This window comes from Denticeps clupeoides, chromosome 8 (genome assembly GCF_900700375.1).
Source record: "Denticeps clupeoides chromosome 8, fDenClu1.1, whole genome shotgun sequence".
NCBI lineage: Eukaryota > Metazoa > Chordata > Actinopteri > Clupeiformes > Denticipitidae > Denticeps > Denticeps clupeoides.
Genome location: NC_041714.1, coordinates 3,112,071 through 3,124,879, shown reverse-complemented (window position 1 = coordinate 3,124,879; position 12,809 = coordinate 3,112,071). Strand labels below are relative to the sequence as shown.

Here is a 12,809-nt window from a genome sequence, read left to right as displayed (position 1 = left end):
CGGCGTTGGTGCAGTAAAGTGTGGAAATGGAAGAGGAAATTTCCGTAAGTAGCATGGCGGTGCTCTGCGAGTTAGAGTACTGCACAGCGCGCCTGTAACTGCCTGTTAGGTGGGCTGCTTTCGCGCCTCTCGTAGCAGAGCGCGGTTATGAAAGGTTTCATTCTGTCCCCGTCTGCCGTGTGCTGTGAATATTAACACCTTCTCTCTCGGCCCCCGTTGCGGAGGGGATTTATTGATGCAATCAGCTCATCAGAGGCAGAAGGCAGGGGCCGTGTGGTCATCGGAGTCCCCACCCCCCTCTCTGAGCGAAGAGGCCAGCGCTGGCCATAAATCAGGTGACGGGCAGCTCGCTGCTGCACATGCACCAAAAGCTGCTGCATTTAACATAGGGGGGGGGGGGGGGGGAGAGAGATCACTTCTGACTTTCTCTCAAAAGAGAGACCTTCTGACATCGGCACTGATATAAATCTCTGCGAACATAATCTTTTACGTCCTCGCCATTCCAGTAAAGTCGTTTTTTTATTTGTACACATGTTTACAAGCACTCACACATCTATGTAGCTCTTTTTAACATGACTGGTAACCGTACATACTTATCTGCATGATGAATATATTTAAAACTGTAACTCTGGATTTGGCATAAATGATATAAATGTAACCATATATATATTAATTGTGGTATATAATCTGATAAGTAAATTTAAGTGTAACTTAAAAGTGTAACAGGTAACTGCAGCAGCTACATTAACATATAGCATAACTGTATACCAGATAAAAGAATATCTGGGCGATCCTACTGAAAGTGCCAGTGAAACTCTGCCATTTTTTATTTTTCTGTATTCAGCTGTAGAAATACATTAAAAATATTGTCAGAAAATATCTAAATAACACTATGCTTGTTCATATTTTAACACGCAGTCCCTCCAAGGTTTTAAAAATCATCATGACTTTTTAATGACCAAACAGGCTAGGATGCCCCTGGACTTGCCCAATGGGTTGCTTGCATGGTACAGATTGGGCACTGACATGTAAACCCAGAAGTGCGCAGCAATCGGCGGATTACTGACAGACTGAAGGCTTGTTTTATTTTATCTATTGGAATTTTAACACCTCTAAAGGATTACAAGTCATTTTTAATGATATTTAAGGCCTCATATTTTTGGAAACTTTGGAAAGATCTGCAGAAACACAGTAGGCATGGTAAGGCTGAATGATATATCCAAACCAAACCAAAATTTTATAAATTGCACCCACAGACTCTGCGCCATCGGTTAATATCAGGGTTGCTGCAGGATGCATGTGCAAACATGCTGGCTGAGACTGGAGAGCTGGTGACCCGCTGGGGCGTTGGGGATGCAGGCAGATTCTGCGGTAGGCCGGTATAATCAAAATCTCTCCCGTTGGTCAAATTAATATTGCATACCGTTTATATCCTTTATACCACGCAGCCCTACTCTGAACCAAAATGAATTCCTTATGCCAATGAAGTTACTTTACTTTACTTTATTTTACTTGGCAGACGGTTTTATCCAAAGCAACTTACAAGGACACCAGCAATTCGGTTTTGAAACTAAGAGCCCTGATAACATTTTGGACCATCTGGAGGGGTTTTGTGGTGACTGCAGAGGCTCCAGCCAGGAGAGAGTTACAATAGTCGAGTTTGGAGATGACCATTGCCTGGACGAGGAGCTGCGTAGCCTGTTGTGAAAGAAAAGGCCGAATCTTGCAAATGTTGTACAGAGTTAACCTGCAGGATCTGGAGCAAACGTGATGGTTCAGACTCAGTTTGTCGTCAATCCAAACTCAAAGGCTTTTTGCAGACGTAGGTGTTAGTTCTTTCAGATTTCAAAGTGGAGCAGCCATTTCTACAGCAGACCAGGCCACTGAGCTCTCGTCTCTGTACCGCTGCAGATCCCCACTGTGGGACAGAATGGGTGACTGGTGCGTCCTTCAGCATTAAAACAGGATTTCGGAGCCTCCCCGTTCACTGCACACCAGCGTTCTGTGGTTTGGGCACACACACCAGGAGGGCTCCTACCATACGTGATGTGTGATGCTTTCCTTGCTTTCGCTCTCCTTGCCAGCTCCGCTGGGCTGCTTAGCAACCGTTGTTATGGAAATCATGTGACAAGGCAGCAGAGTTCACGTTGATAAAAAAAACTGTGTTCCTTTAATGCTGTTCCCCCCGGGCCTGTACTACCATGATCACACACAAGGATGCTATGAATGGTTATTATTATTACCTAATAAGCAACACATTTTAGGACTGAGCAGATGACTAATAATGATATATATATATATGTTGTTGGTTTTTATATATAGTGGAAAATGCATTTGCATACAACTACTATAGAGATAAATGTGACACATCATATTTTAATATAACGTCTAGTTTTTTCGTACGTCTATTTGTGTTTAGCCAAGCATATTTCCCCCCTTTTTTAAAGCAAGCAGCAGAACTCTGCTATGATGAGCGAGCTCTGTTTGTTGCTAGGTAACTAGAAGAATGAACATTAGCTCTTTTCCAATCAATTAGATATTTATTTATTAAATTACACAGCGCTCTACAATATGCACTTTTATTTTTTTACTGGCAAGGGGGGAGATTATACCTAAAAGCATCTTGGTGGGGAGAGGGACTGCCAAAACAAGGCTTGACAAAAACAAGTTCTGAACATTCCGGACCGAACAATATTCCCCACGATCGGCTACATCCTTACATGCAGACCTTGAGAAGCATTCGCTCTGCACCAAGAAAGCCAATTGGCTTCAAAACAACCAAGGCTGATAGTGTTTCAGAATCAATACTTTTTCATTACGTTCATTTAGACTAATGCTGCTCAACAGAAGGATGAATGTGGACGGGTCCTGCAGCAGGAGACCTGCAGCCGGTCAGATGTGGAAGATGTGCAGGCCTGGAACGTTCACAGATCACCACATGTTCTGATCATACTGTTGATGGTCCAGTCAGGTTGATAATTAAAGGATTTAAAAATGTCATGTTTACCCGTACATTCTAACCAGTGAACTTATATGTATTGTAGTGATATGTATTCAGTTAGAACAGAAACAACTGTTTGGTGAAAATGTAGTGTCCTCGTGAACACAGCACTTGTTTTGGCAGGCTGTAGTGCATTAGGGTCTCCATTCAAACAGGCGCTGAAACTCCATTAGGCCTCCGCAGCGTTTAGTGGGAAAATGACCGCACTGAATTGAACCCTGTGGCAGAATTGGGAAAAGTAACTAAATTGTGTTGCAGTCTCTTCATATCCATCAGCGGAAACACAGCCGTACATTGCCCGAAGCCTACAGCCATTTATACCTCCCAAAAACACTGGCCCAGAGACGCGTTTCACACAGCAGAGAGAGAGAGACAGAGAGGAAAGGAGAGGTGGAATCTTCTTACCCCAACCCAGACAGAGGAAGCGTTTACGGATGAGCCGAGTTCGCACCTTCCCTGTCACCGCCATGTACGACTGCCACGCCTCTGTTAATACCCAGCAGAATGATGCCAGGAAGAAGAAGTGCAGGAAGGCAGTGGTCATCGTGCAGACGCCCTGTCGGAGACAAGGACAGAGCTGTTAAAGCCAGGCTCGATGTGAAAATATGAAAAAATATTAAGTAAAGATATCAAACAGAACTATAGGGATTTTTAACCAAGCAAGCAGGATTGCTGCCAAAATTAGGCTTTCAGAATAAAAGGCAGCATATGGTCCAATTGTCCCTAATAATAAGTAATAATTAATAAGCCAATGGGACTGCAGTTAAAGGCACAACCTTCTTAATCAATATCTCTTATAACAATTAAAACTTTGTTCCTTTTATTAATAATGCAATACAAAATAAAACATACAAATATTCAAGTATACAGTGCATCAATGGAAAGAAAATATCTACATTTCTTTTTCATCATCAATATAAAGTTTCATGAGTGCAAACGTGCGCTGTCCTGCACCAACGCGCATTTGTATTCCACACAGCGCTGCAAGCCATGTGATCCAAGGTCATGGTTTCTCAAAAGGGACAGGGTGATTACCCAAGATTCACAGCCTGCAGTGTAGCCAAAGTGACAGCGACATCATAGAGAGGCGTGTTCGCTCCCCAGCAGCCCTGTTAAGCCCATCCGCCTTGTCTATCAGGACAAGCTCAACTTCCATCAGCCTGCCTTACATCCCGATAAGGCCTTACAGGACTAAGACGTGCTAAGTGGCATATCAGCGTCAAGTGACACTAATGACAGATACAGGAAATTTCCATAATGAGGAATTTCATAAGGTAGGGTTACCGAACATGCGCAACTGTCACACTTCACCGTGCAAGACGTTGCGCAGCGCATTGTACTACTGCACCACTACATGTTCACTACCGAGTAGAGCCGGTCACGATATATATATGTACTTAGTGAACTATAGTGCTATAGTGAAGGATTCTTTTTTCAATCGAATTTCATCATTTTCATCTTTTTTCTGCTATTGGCAGGCTGAAACTGACGAGACCGGAGATAATAAACAATTTATGAACATATAAAACCGTGACTATCGCTCCCCTCCTCAGCTCAGGTTTCAGCCATTCCGCTCCTTGCTGGCTTTACTCGGTGAACCACGTAACATGGTGCTGCATGCACAGCTTCACAGCCCAGACATCCCATCCTGCAAAAACCTGCAATACCTGTAGTCTGAAAAATAATTTGTTTTATATTTTCATTTTTTAAGGCCATGATGCTACACTGAACCTGTAAAAGTTTTCAAAGTTATGATAACTTTAGTGATCTGAAATCTGATTGGTTTTAACCTGATTGGTTAATAAGGTTAATGGGCTACATGAACAGCCAACACACGCAGTGATCCATACATACACACCTTCTCTCTCTCATTCCGTCATGGATGCGCGATGAACACGCTACCGTCTCGCCTGCGTCCTGCGTTCGCTTGCTCTAGTTTCCGGGACATTTAGGATATAGGAGACTTGGGATGTCTGGCAGCCGTGTGTCCCCATTTAAAAGTAATGTAAATACACACAAAACAAGCTGATTTCTGCCATTTTTATTGTGATCGAGAGGAATCAGCTGATCACAATTGCCCAGCCCTAGTACTGAGCAGTACAGTATAGTTTTTCCCTCTGTAGTGTGTCTGCTTTAGTTATGTAACGTAGGGTTAAGTTGAGCGCAGACTCTTCTTAATGTGGCACACAGTGCTATAAACCTCTAAATAATGTATTTTGAAATTCTGAAAGGGAGGACAAACAAGAGAATAAAAAGCGCACAAACACACACACACACACACGTCAAAAGTTAAGAGGAAGCTTGTTCCTGCTTGGGATAAAAGCCAGTGGTTTTGAGCATTGTGCGCGCAAAAACAAAGGCACGCCACTTAAACTGAAAGCAATTAAAGCATGATTGGTGTCATGTGGGTTCCTGTACGGAGTCCTCTCCGGGACGCACATTTTCGCCTGACGAGCTGTCGGGTCTAATGATGGTTCTGCGCTTCTGCTTTGTGTAGCGGCTGTGTTATATAAAGCCGCTCTGTTTTATTGTGGTTGAGATACTTTGGGCCAGGGTACAAGCTACAGTATGGACTTTAATATGTTAGTGCAACGGAGCCGGTTTGAGCCAGATTTACGAGTGACGAGGCCACGCCCAACACACAAGATATACAAAATGATATTACAGTATCACTGACATGGCCTTCTGATTGGCTGAGAGGAATGATGGGAGTGATAATCTCACATTCCGATGTAAGCCACAGATGCCATTTGGTCTCTGCATCGGATGGTATATCCCAAGAAGGCTCAGCGCATTCCCATGCGAGATCTGTGGATTAATATACATTCTGCTGGAGTCTAACTTTGTCTATTCCATTTTGTTTATTACACAGATGAGAGCAACCGGTGGTAAGAGGGTCTTCTGGGGCGTGGTGGGGCGTGGCTCTGGTCGAGGCATTGCTGAAATCCAGAGTGAATGCTGCCCTTTACAAAGGCAAATAGCCTTTGTAGATGATGAGATGTTGAGGCCGCTGTGTCGGTCTCCATGGAAACAGAGAACTGATGTGGAGACCTCACTGCAAGGTTGATACGGGACTGAAGAAGGCAGATGGAGGGGAGAGGGGTGGGGCAGCAATCTTGTTTAATAATAGAAGTCTCAAATGAAGGGTTCATTCAGAGTGGGCGGGGCTATAAAGCCCTCCATTAGCTGCACAGGGGGGTGAGGCGGGGTGTGTGTGGTAGGGTTCCTGGTCTTCATCGCTAATCTCCTTGTTTCTCAGAAGCCCAAACTAATGTCTTCCCAGTCACCAAAAATGTATTTCATTTCCATGGCGAGCGCGTGAGAGCCGGTGGCAGCGGCAGAGATGGCTTTGAGGTGTGTGAAAGCCAGGCTACCATGGGAACAGCGCACATTCCCCCTGCCATCTCACAATAACAAGACGATCTGCTTAACATTCAGCTTCAGTCCTCTTTCTTTTTAAACAGTAGCTTCTGAGAGTCGTCGTCATCATCATCATCATCATCATCATCATCATCATTATATACTTTTAAACTAGTCAAGGCTTTAGCCAGAGCACCAAACAAGAGAAGCAGATTGTAGTTATTTGCAGCATCTAACAGCAATATGTACAAACTGCTGCAGACACCACACACTGAGATCAGGTACAAACCTGCTGGTCACAACTAAGCATTCATGGCTCTTTATTATTTCGTTTAGAATAAAACCCCATGAAACAGCGCACATTAACGCGAGCGGTATAAGGAACATCCTACTACTGCAGTGCACCTGAAGAAATGGGCCAGAGATCAATCCAAATCTGCAGTGCATTTTAATTTATTCCTGCTGTTGTCCCAGTCGTACAACTCGATGTTCGTATCATTCTATCCCTTCAACAAGAGTGCAGTTCAGTGGCATATTGTACGGTTGTTTCTACAACTCTCGCATCCCTCGTATCAGCACGTGCTGAAGGGGTGTGCAAACACCCCGCAGCGGCCACCTCACCCCGTGGTTCACGTCAGCGAGTCATCCGAAGCGTCCGAGGGAACAGTCGCTGATGCTATACATAGAGACGTACTATAGAGCTGATATTTGACGCAATCCACGGGGGACGGCTGGAAGAGAAAATGAATCACTCATCGGCCACATCGCTTCCACTATAATAATAATCACGGTTAAAGCAGCGGCGTGTTGCGCTTTCATCCCAGGCAGGGTTTTACGATACTGCGCATCGGCAGAGACGGGCGCTGGTGCAGCACGGTGAAGGTCGAGCTCCCCTCATTACTTTAACCTGCCGGTCGAAGTGTGGGAACGACTGCTCTCCTCACCTCATTACACCTCAAGGAGGCCTGTTCAGCATCCAGCAATAACAAACAGGCCAAACCCTCTCCTCGACCCCCCCACTTTCATTCCTTTCCCAGCAATACTTACAGGCAGATTAACCAAAAGGGGCCGTACCCAGATCCAAACCCCACCGCAGGATGGTGAACTTGCTGTTTGATGTGGTGTTTCGCAGGAGGCCCGACAACCTCGAACCTTCCATGACCGTCCCCACTCATCTCACCATTTCACCTCCGTGTTACTACTGTCATAACGTACATACACTTTTATCATTTATGCTACTCCCTGCCATTTTTATTGTATTAAACAGTGTATTGTTGCAGTTATTACAACAATGTCATTTTCACTGATTGTGATAATAAAAAAAAAGAGCCATAGATTTTTTTAAGCCTCCACGTCATTTTTGAAGCCTCCACGAAACAATCTTGCAATGAATATCGTAAAGAACATTCTATAGGCAGTGATACATAAACATACACATTCTGTCTATAAGACATACACACCCATATACTCTACCGGACAACTGTGTGCCGGTTATGGAGACTAAGCTGGAAGAAATGAAAAAAAAAAAAAAAAAACAACAACACCAGAAACATATTTTCTATTTTTTTGCCTGATGAGTTGCCTTTTTTTTTACCTTCATGGCTGCCTTCTTCACTACTGTCATCATCAAAAGCCGCTTGATGCTCATTGCATCGATGCTCATTAACATGAGTGAAGTGTTCAGCATAAACCTTCAGGACTGTTGGAAACGTCCCTGTTGTCCAACTTGGTGGTGGTGGAGAGAAGCCAATAGTGTAAAATGCTGCCATCACAGCAGAAGCTCCCTGAGTAGGTTTGCTTTTTTTTGTTTGTTCATTAACATAAAAATAATGTGTGTTATTTAATTGTCCTGTATCTTCAGTTTTGTTCCATAATGGACAAAATATGTGTGGGTATACATCATACAGGAACCTGCCACCTCATTTCTCAATGGTGCGACTGGTGCAGGCAGGCGTTTGGGGGGACAAATTCTCCGTAAACTCCCTGTGGTTCAGAGATCGTGGAAGGCGGGGCCCACCTCTGATTGGCCATGGTCCTGTACAATTCAATTTCTGTACAATTGAAAGTGCACGTGCAGCATTCAGACGAAGAGGTGAATAGCCTGGACAGATAGACAGAGTGAATGTATCCAGCGATTAGAGCTTTAATCAGGCCTTAAAAGTCAGACCCGACAAATGCAGCTTTTTTAAAAGCCTGAACCACACATTATTGACACCTAGCGGTCAAGGAAGCGGCCCCGTAATCAGAAGGATGCTGGTTCGAATCCCGATCCACCGAGGTGCCACTGAGTAAAGCACCGTCCCCACACACTGCTCCCCGGGCGCCTGTCATGGCTGCCTGCTGCTCACTCAGGGTGATGGTTAAAAGCATTTCATTGTGCTGTGCTGTGCTGTGTTTCACAATGACATTCACTTCACTTTCACTTTCATTGTGGCAGCGGATGTCGGCCAACATAACTGTACTGGTCTTTTATACATTTTAAAAATGTTTCATGGTCAAGGATTTTTTCCCCAACACCTCAGACTTTGCGTTTGTTGCCAGGGAAACCAGATTGTAATCGCCAGTCCGTTTCACCACATCCGTTTTTGCACTAATCGAAATGCTCACCTGACCGCTCATTTACTGCGTGAGCTCGAGTCTGAGTAAAATGATAGAAATTAAAGGCTGAAATGATGATCACATGCAAGCCCTTTAAACACTTGCACTTTTCATTTAAATTTCATTTATCCTGTTTTAATTTCAGCTCAGCACAGCACTTTAGCACCGACACATTTTCAAGAAAGTTATCTTTCTTTTAGAATTGTGCTTCAAATAAAAAACGTTATGTTAAATAGATTGTTAGGTAATCATTTACAAGTCATTATTGCCTATATGGCCAGCAATTAAAAAAAGGAAAGAAAGTGAAGCTGTAAAACTGCAATGTTAAGAAAAAAAGTTAGGCGCACCAGTGCAAAAAGTTAGTCAAGAGCCCTGATTATATTTTTGTCTAATCTGGGTAATATGTCTGCAGTCTACTGCAGAACTGCCTGAACTGGCATCGGGTATGGGCATTACTCCCAACGTGCCTGTAACATCTCTAACAGACTCAATTCCTCTATTAATATTAATATTTTAGGAAAACCGCTCCTGTGTAAATGAAACAGTGTGGCACTTAAATGTATTAATATTCATTCCTAAAAAGTGCTTGAGGCTTGGGTTCAGATAGGATCCATAAAATCCCAAAGTAGACAAAAAGCAACAGGAAAGCTTCTCTTACAATCTCACAGACAGTAAAATGAATTATTGCTGGTTACAGCGCTGATAAGAGGCCTGGGAATGCTGGCCACACTCATGGCTGAGCCTGAACTAAAGTATTTATACTTTTCAGGTAGACTTTTCTAAGGGACACCCACTGAACACTGCCTTATGATCCATGGCATTATTAATTCATACGACAAAAGCAAAGCATCCCCCTAAATAAATAAATAACACGAGAACACCAACCTAGCTACTCTGTTTTGATCACTGGTCTCCCAGTGCTCCAAGTCAGGAAGAAAGGCGAGGGATGCAACAGACATAAAATATGCCTTATTTATTAAATAATTATACTTTAACTGAAAAACTGGTGATAGGTTGATTAGTTAGGAGCAATGATAATGATAATGATAATGTTAACTGTAAAGAACGTTCTTGCCTATCCTGCATATGGTAAAAAACATGGCTGCATCACACATTAAATTTGCTTAAATTATTAATCTAGACAACTGAGTCATAACTGCATTATGGAACATACAGATCACATCTCTTACATACAGATGCCATTGAAATCAGTAGTAAATTAGTTTGGAAATGATTATAATATAACATAATAACAGGTGAAAAGGCCTTCAGATGATATGACTCTATGACAAGTCATATCATGTTTCTATGTTAATTCTAAAATGGCGTTAGATTTATATGGAATCCAGCGGTGTTAGTTTTATGTTATTTTATATAGTATTACATAATTTGGTGCTCAGACATTGGTAAAACCACAATACTTATTAGGTATCGCACTAGTCAGTGAGTACTAGTCAGCCTTAAAAAGCTGCCATTGGTGCATAATTACATATTATGTAGATATTTTCCTTAAAAACCACCGCTTCATTATACCAGTGCTGTGGTTCTCATCCTAAGGACTGAGAAATGTCTGACCGCTGGCAAGAGTGCGTAAAAGCCCGTGAGGTCCTCTGCATTAAAATATGTTCTCCTGTGGGTCAGCCTGCATGACGCCGCCATGTTCTCCATCTTATTCGCCGGCCATGCAGAACAGCGGACGCATCACGGCCACGTCAGGCAGGGCCAGCAGTGTGGATACTCTGGCTGTGACAGATCCATCACTTTATTGCTTCTGTTTGACTATTGGTGACCACATGGTCCCAGTCGGCTGCTCTGATAAACCTCGGCAGCCGCTGCAGACGACAGACTCTTTGTCTTAACCCTGAGAAAAAATATCCAGCTAAAAAAAAAACAGAACAGAACAGAAATAAAAGAGGTGCGAGGGGGCTGGGTGCAGACAAACGAAAATGACGTCTCAGACAACGCTCCCTAAAGACGCTTCAGCCCGAAAACCTATAAACACACGAGTCAATTACACACGTGAGCCGCCATCGGTGACGGACCACAACGTGCGGCACGGCGCGTTCCACACCCACCTCCTTTTCATCCTTGCCATTGACCAAAACTAATACTTCGTTGAAATATGTTTTATGACAGAAGAGAGAGCTAATAATACACACACTTCCCAGCAAGCCTTAGCTACAGCACCATGGAGACAGGACGAATGCAGCCTATTGCCTACCAGCCCTAATGCTGCTCTCCGCTGAGTCTAATGGTCTGGTGCTGTTTGCCATGTTTGGTTCCAAACTGCCTTCCGATAGGAAGCTGGTGACAGATTTCGTGGACCTGGCGAGAGACCAGCTTGTGTAAAAAGAAAAAAAAAATTGGCACTCAGTACCAATCAATTTAACCTTTTTTCCCTCTTCCTGTCTCTCTCTCTCTCTCCCTCCCTCGTTTTATTTTTGGCAAGTGAGTGAACCGGACGAAGGCGTTTGAGTAGATGTTTTATGCTGAGCCTCAGTTAACAGGGAACTGAAGGTTTGTTTTTATCAGGGCATCAATACAGGACATAGATGAACAGATAATTTTCAAAAATTCATAATATTCATATTACTGGCAAATGAAACACTCTACTGGAACTGGTGCTTCATCCACATTGAGTGAAAAACAGTTATCCTCCAAGGCATATTTTAGCATCTACTGAACGTAAGTAAAGTCAAATTTTGCACTGACTGTAAATGGTGTAGTCTGATGATTTATACTGACAAGACTTCAAATCAGCTCAACGTTACCATTGGCCAGGGGCTTTGTGCATCCCCCTCCCATGGATAACAGGCCAGAAAAAAAAAAAAAGACATACACAGGGATGCTCTTCCCCAAAAAACTAGATGAATGTGCAGTGTTGGGGTCTAGGCAATGGTGGGCAAAACAATTCCTATGCCAAAACTGAAAACGGTGAGGTAAATGTCAGCAATGTTGTGGTGTATCATATAGCATTAGCGTAGCGAGGAACATTTAGGATGCATTGCATCCATCTTGTAGATCCCCACACAGCGGATAACACCGTGCATTCAGCAACATTAAGTAAGGTTCCAAACATATACAGAGTAGGGCTGTTGAAATTAAATCGCATAATCGATGCATCATAATGCAGAAGGGGACTATTCCAAATTGATGCAGTGGCGAACCACACACAGGATGTAGGTTATGCCTGTTCACAATTCAGTATAAAGGTGGTTACGATTCTGATAACATTTTGGCAGTATGAAAATAATATATAGACTATGCCGTGCTGCTTGTATTACTTAATGTGTAGGAAAATGTAGCAATACTGTTGGGATGCATCGTGATAAAATTGATCAGTTGATTGAAACAAATCATCACCAGTGAAATCAGAAATGATCACACAGTGTTTGGACTCCCTTCTTCCAATTTTACTTCTCATGGTGGAGTAGCGTTTGCAGGGACCCACGGTGCGATCAGTAGGCGCCCCATTGCCGTGCTGGAAGGTGTTGAGCAAAATAAGACATTGCATCACTCGTCAAAGTTTCCACAGTAGAGGCAGCACGATTATGGATGGAGCAAGGCGTTCGCGGTGTCCACTGGAGAATCAATATGTAGGATCTTATTTACCTTTCCAAGGTCACGGCGCCATGAATGAACGATCAGTTTACTGGAGGGAAGAGGTGAACCGGCATTCTTGGCATGGCGTCGCTCCCAGTTCTCCGGAGGCCGCATATAAATTCTACTTGGACCTTGGCGACGTGAACGAGGCCTCGGCAAATGTGCCCATTTCGCCTAAGAATCGTCTCATATTTCCAACGCTAAAAACCACGTTGGCTTGCCATGTGGCGGGAACTTTCCTCTCCTC

General features: G+C 43.5%; 1 protein-coding gene across 5 annotated transcripts in view; it reads right to left on the bottom strand.

Moving 5' to 3' along the window:
- Nucleotides 1-12,809, bottom strand: part of adgrb3 (adhesion G protein-coupled receptor B3) — a 127,063-nt gene that overhangs the window by 16,545 nt on the left and 97,709 nt on the right. For all 5 annotated transcript variants that reach the window (XM_028989251.1, XM_028989248.1, XM_028989252.1 and 2 more), the window contains one exon: nucleotides 3,407-3,557. In XM_028989251.1, coding sequence (XP_028845084.1) covers nucleotides 3,407-3,557 — 151 coding nt within the window. The remainder of the gene's footprint in view (nucleotides 1-3,406; nucleotides 3,558-12,809) is intronic.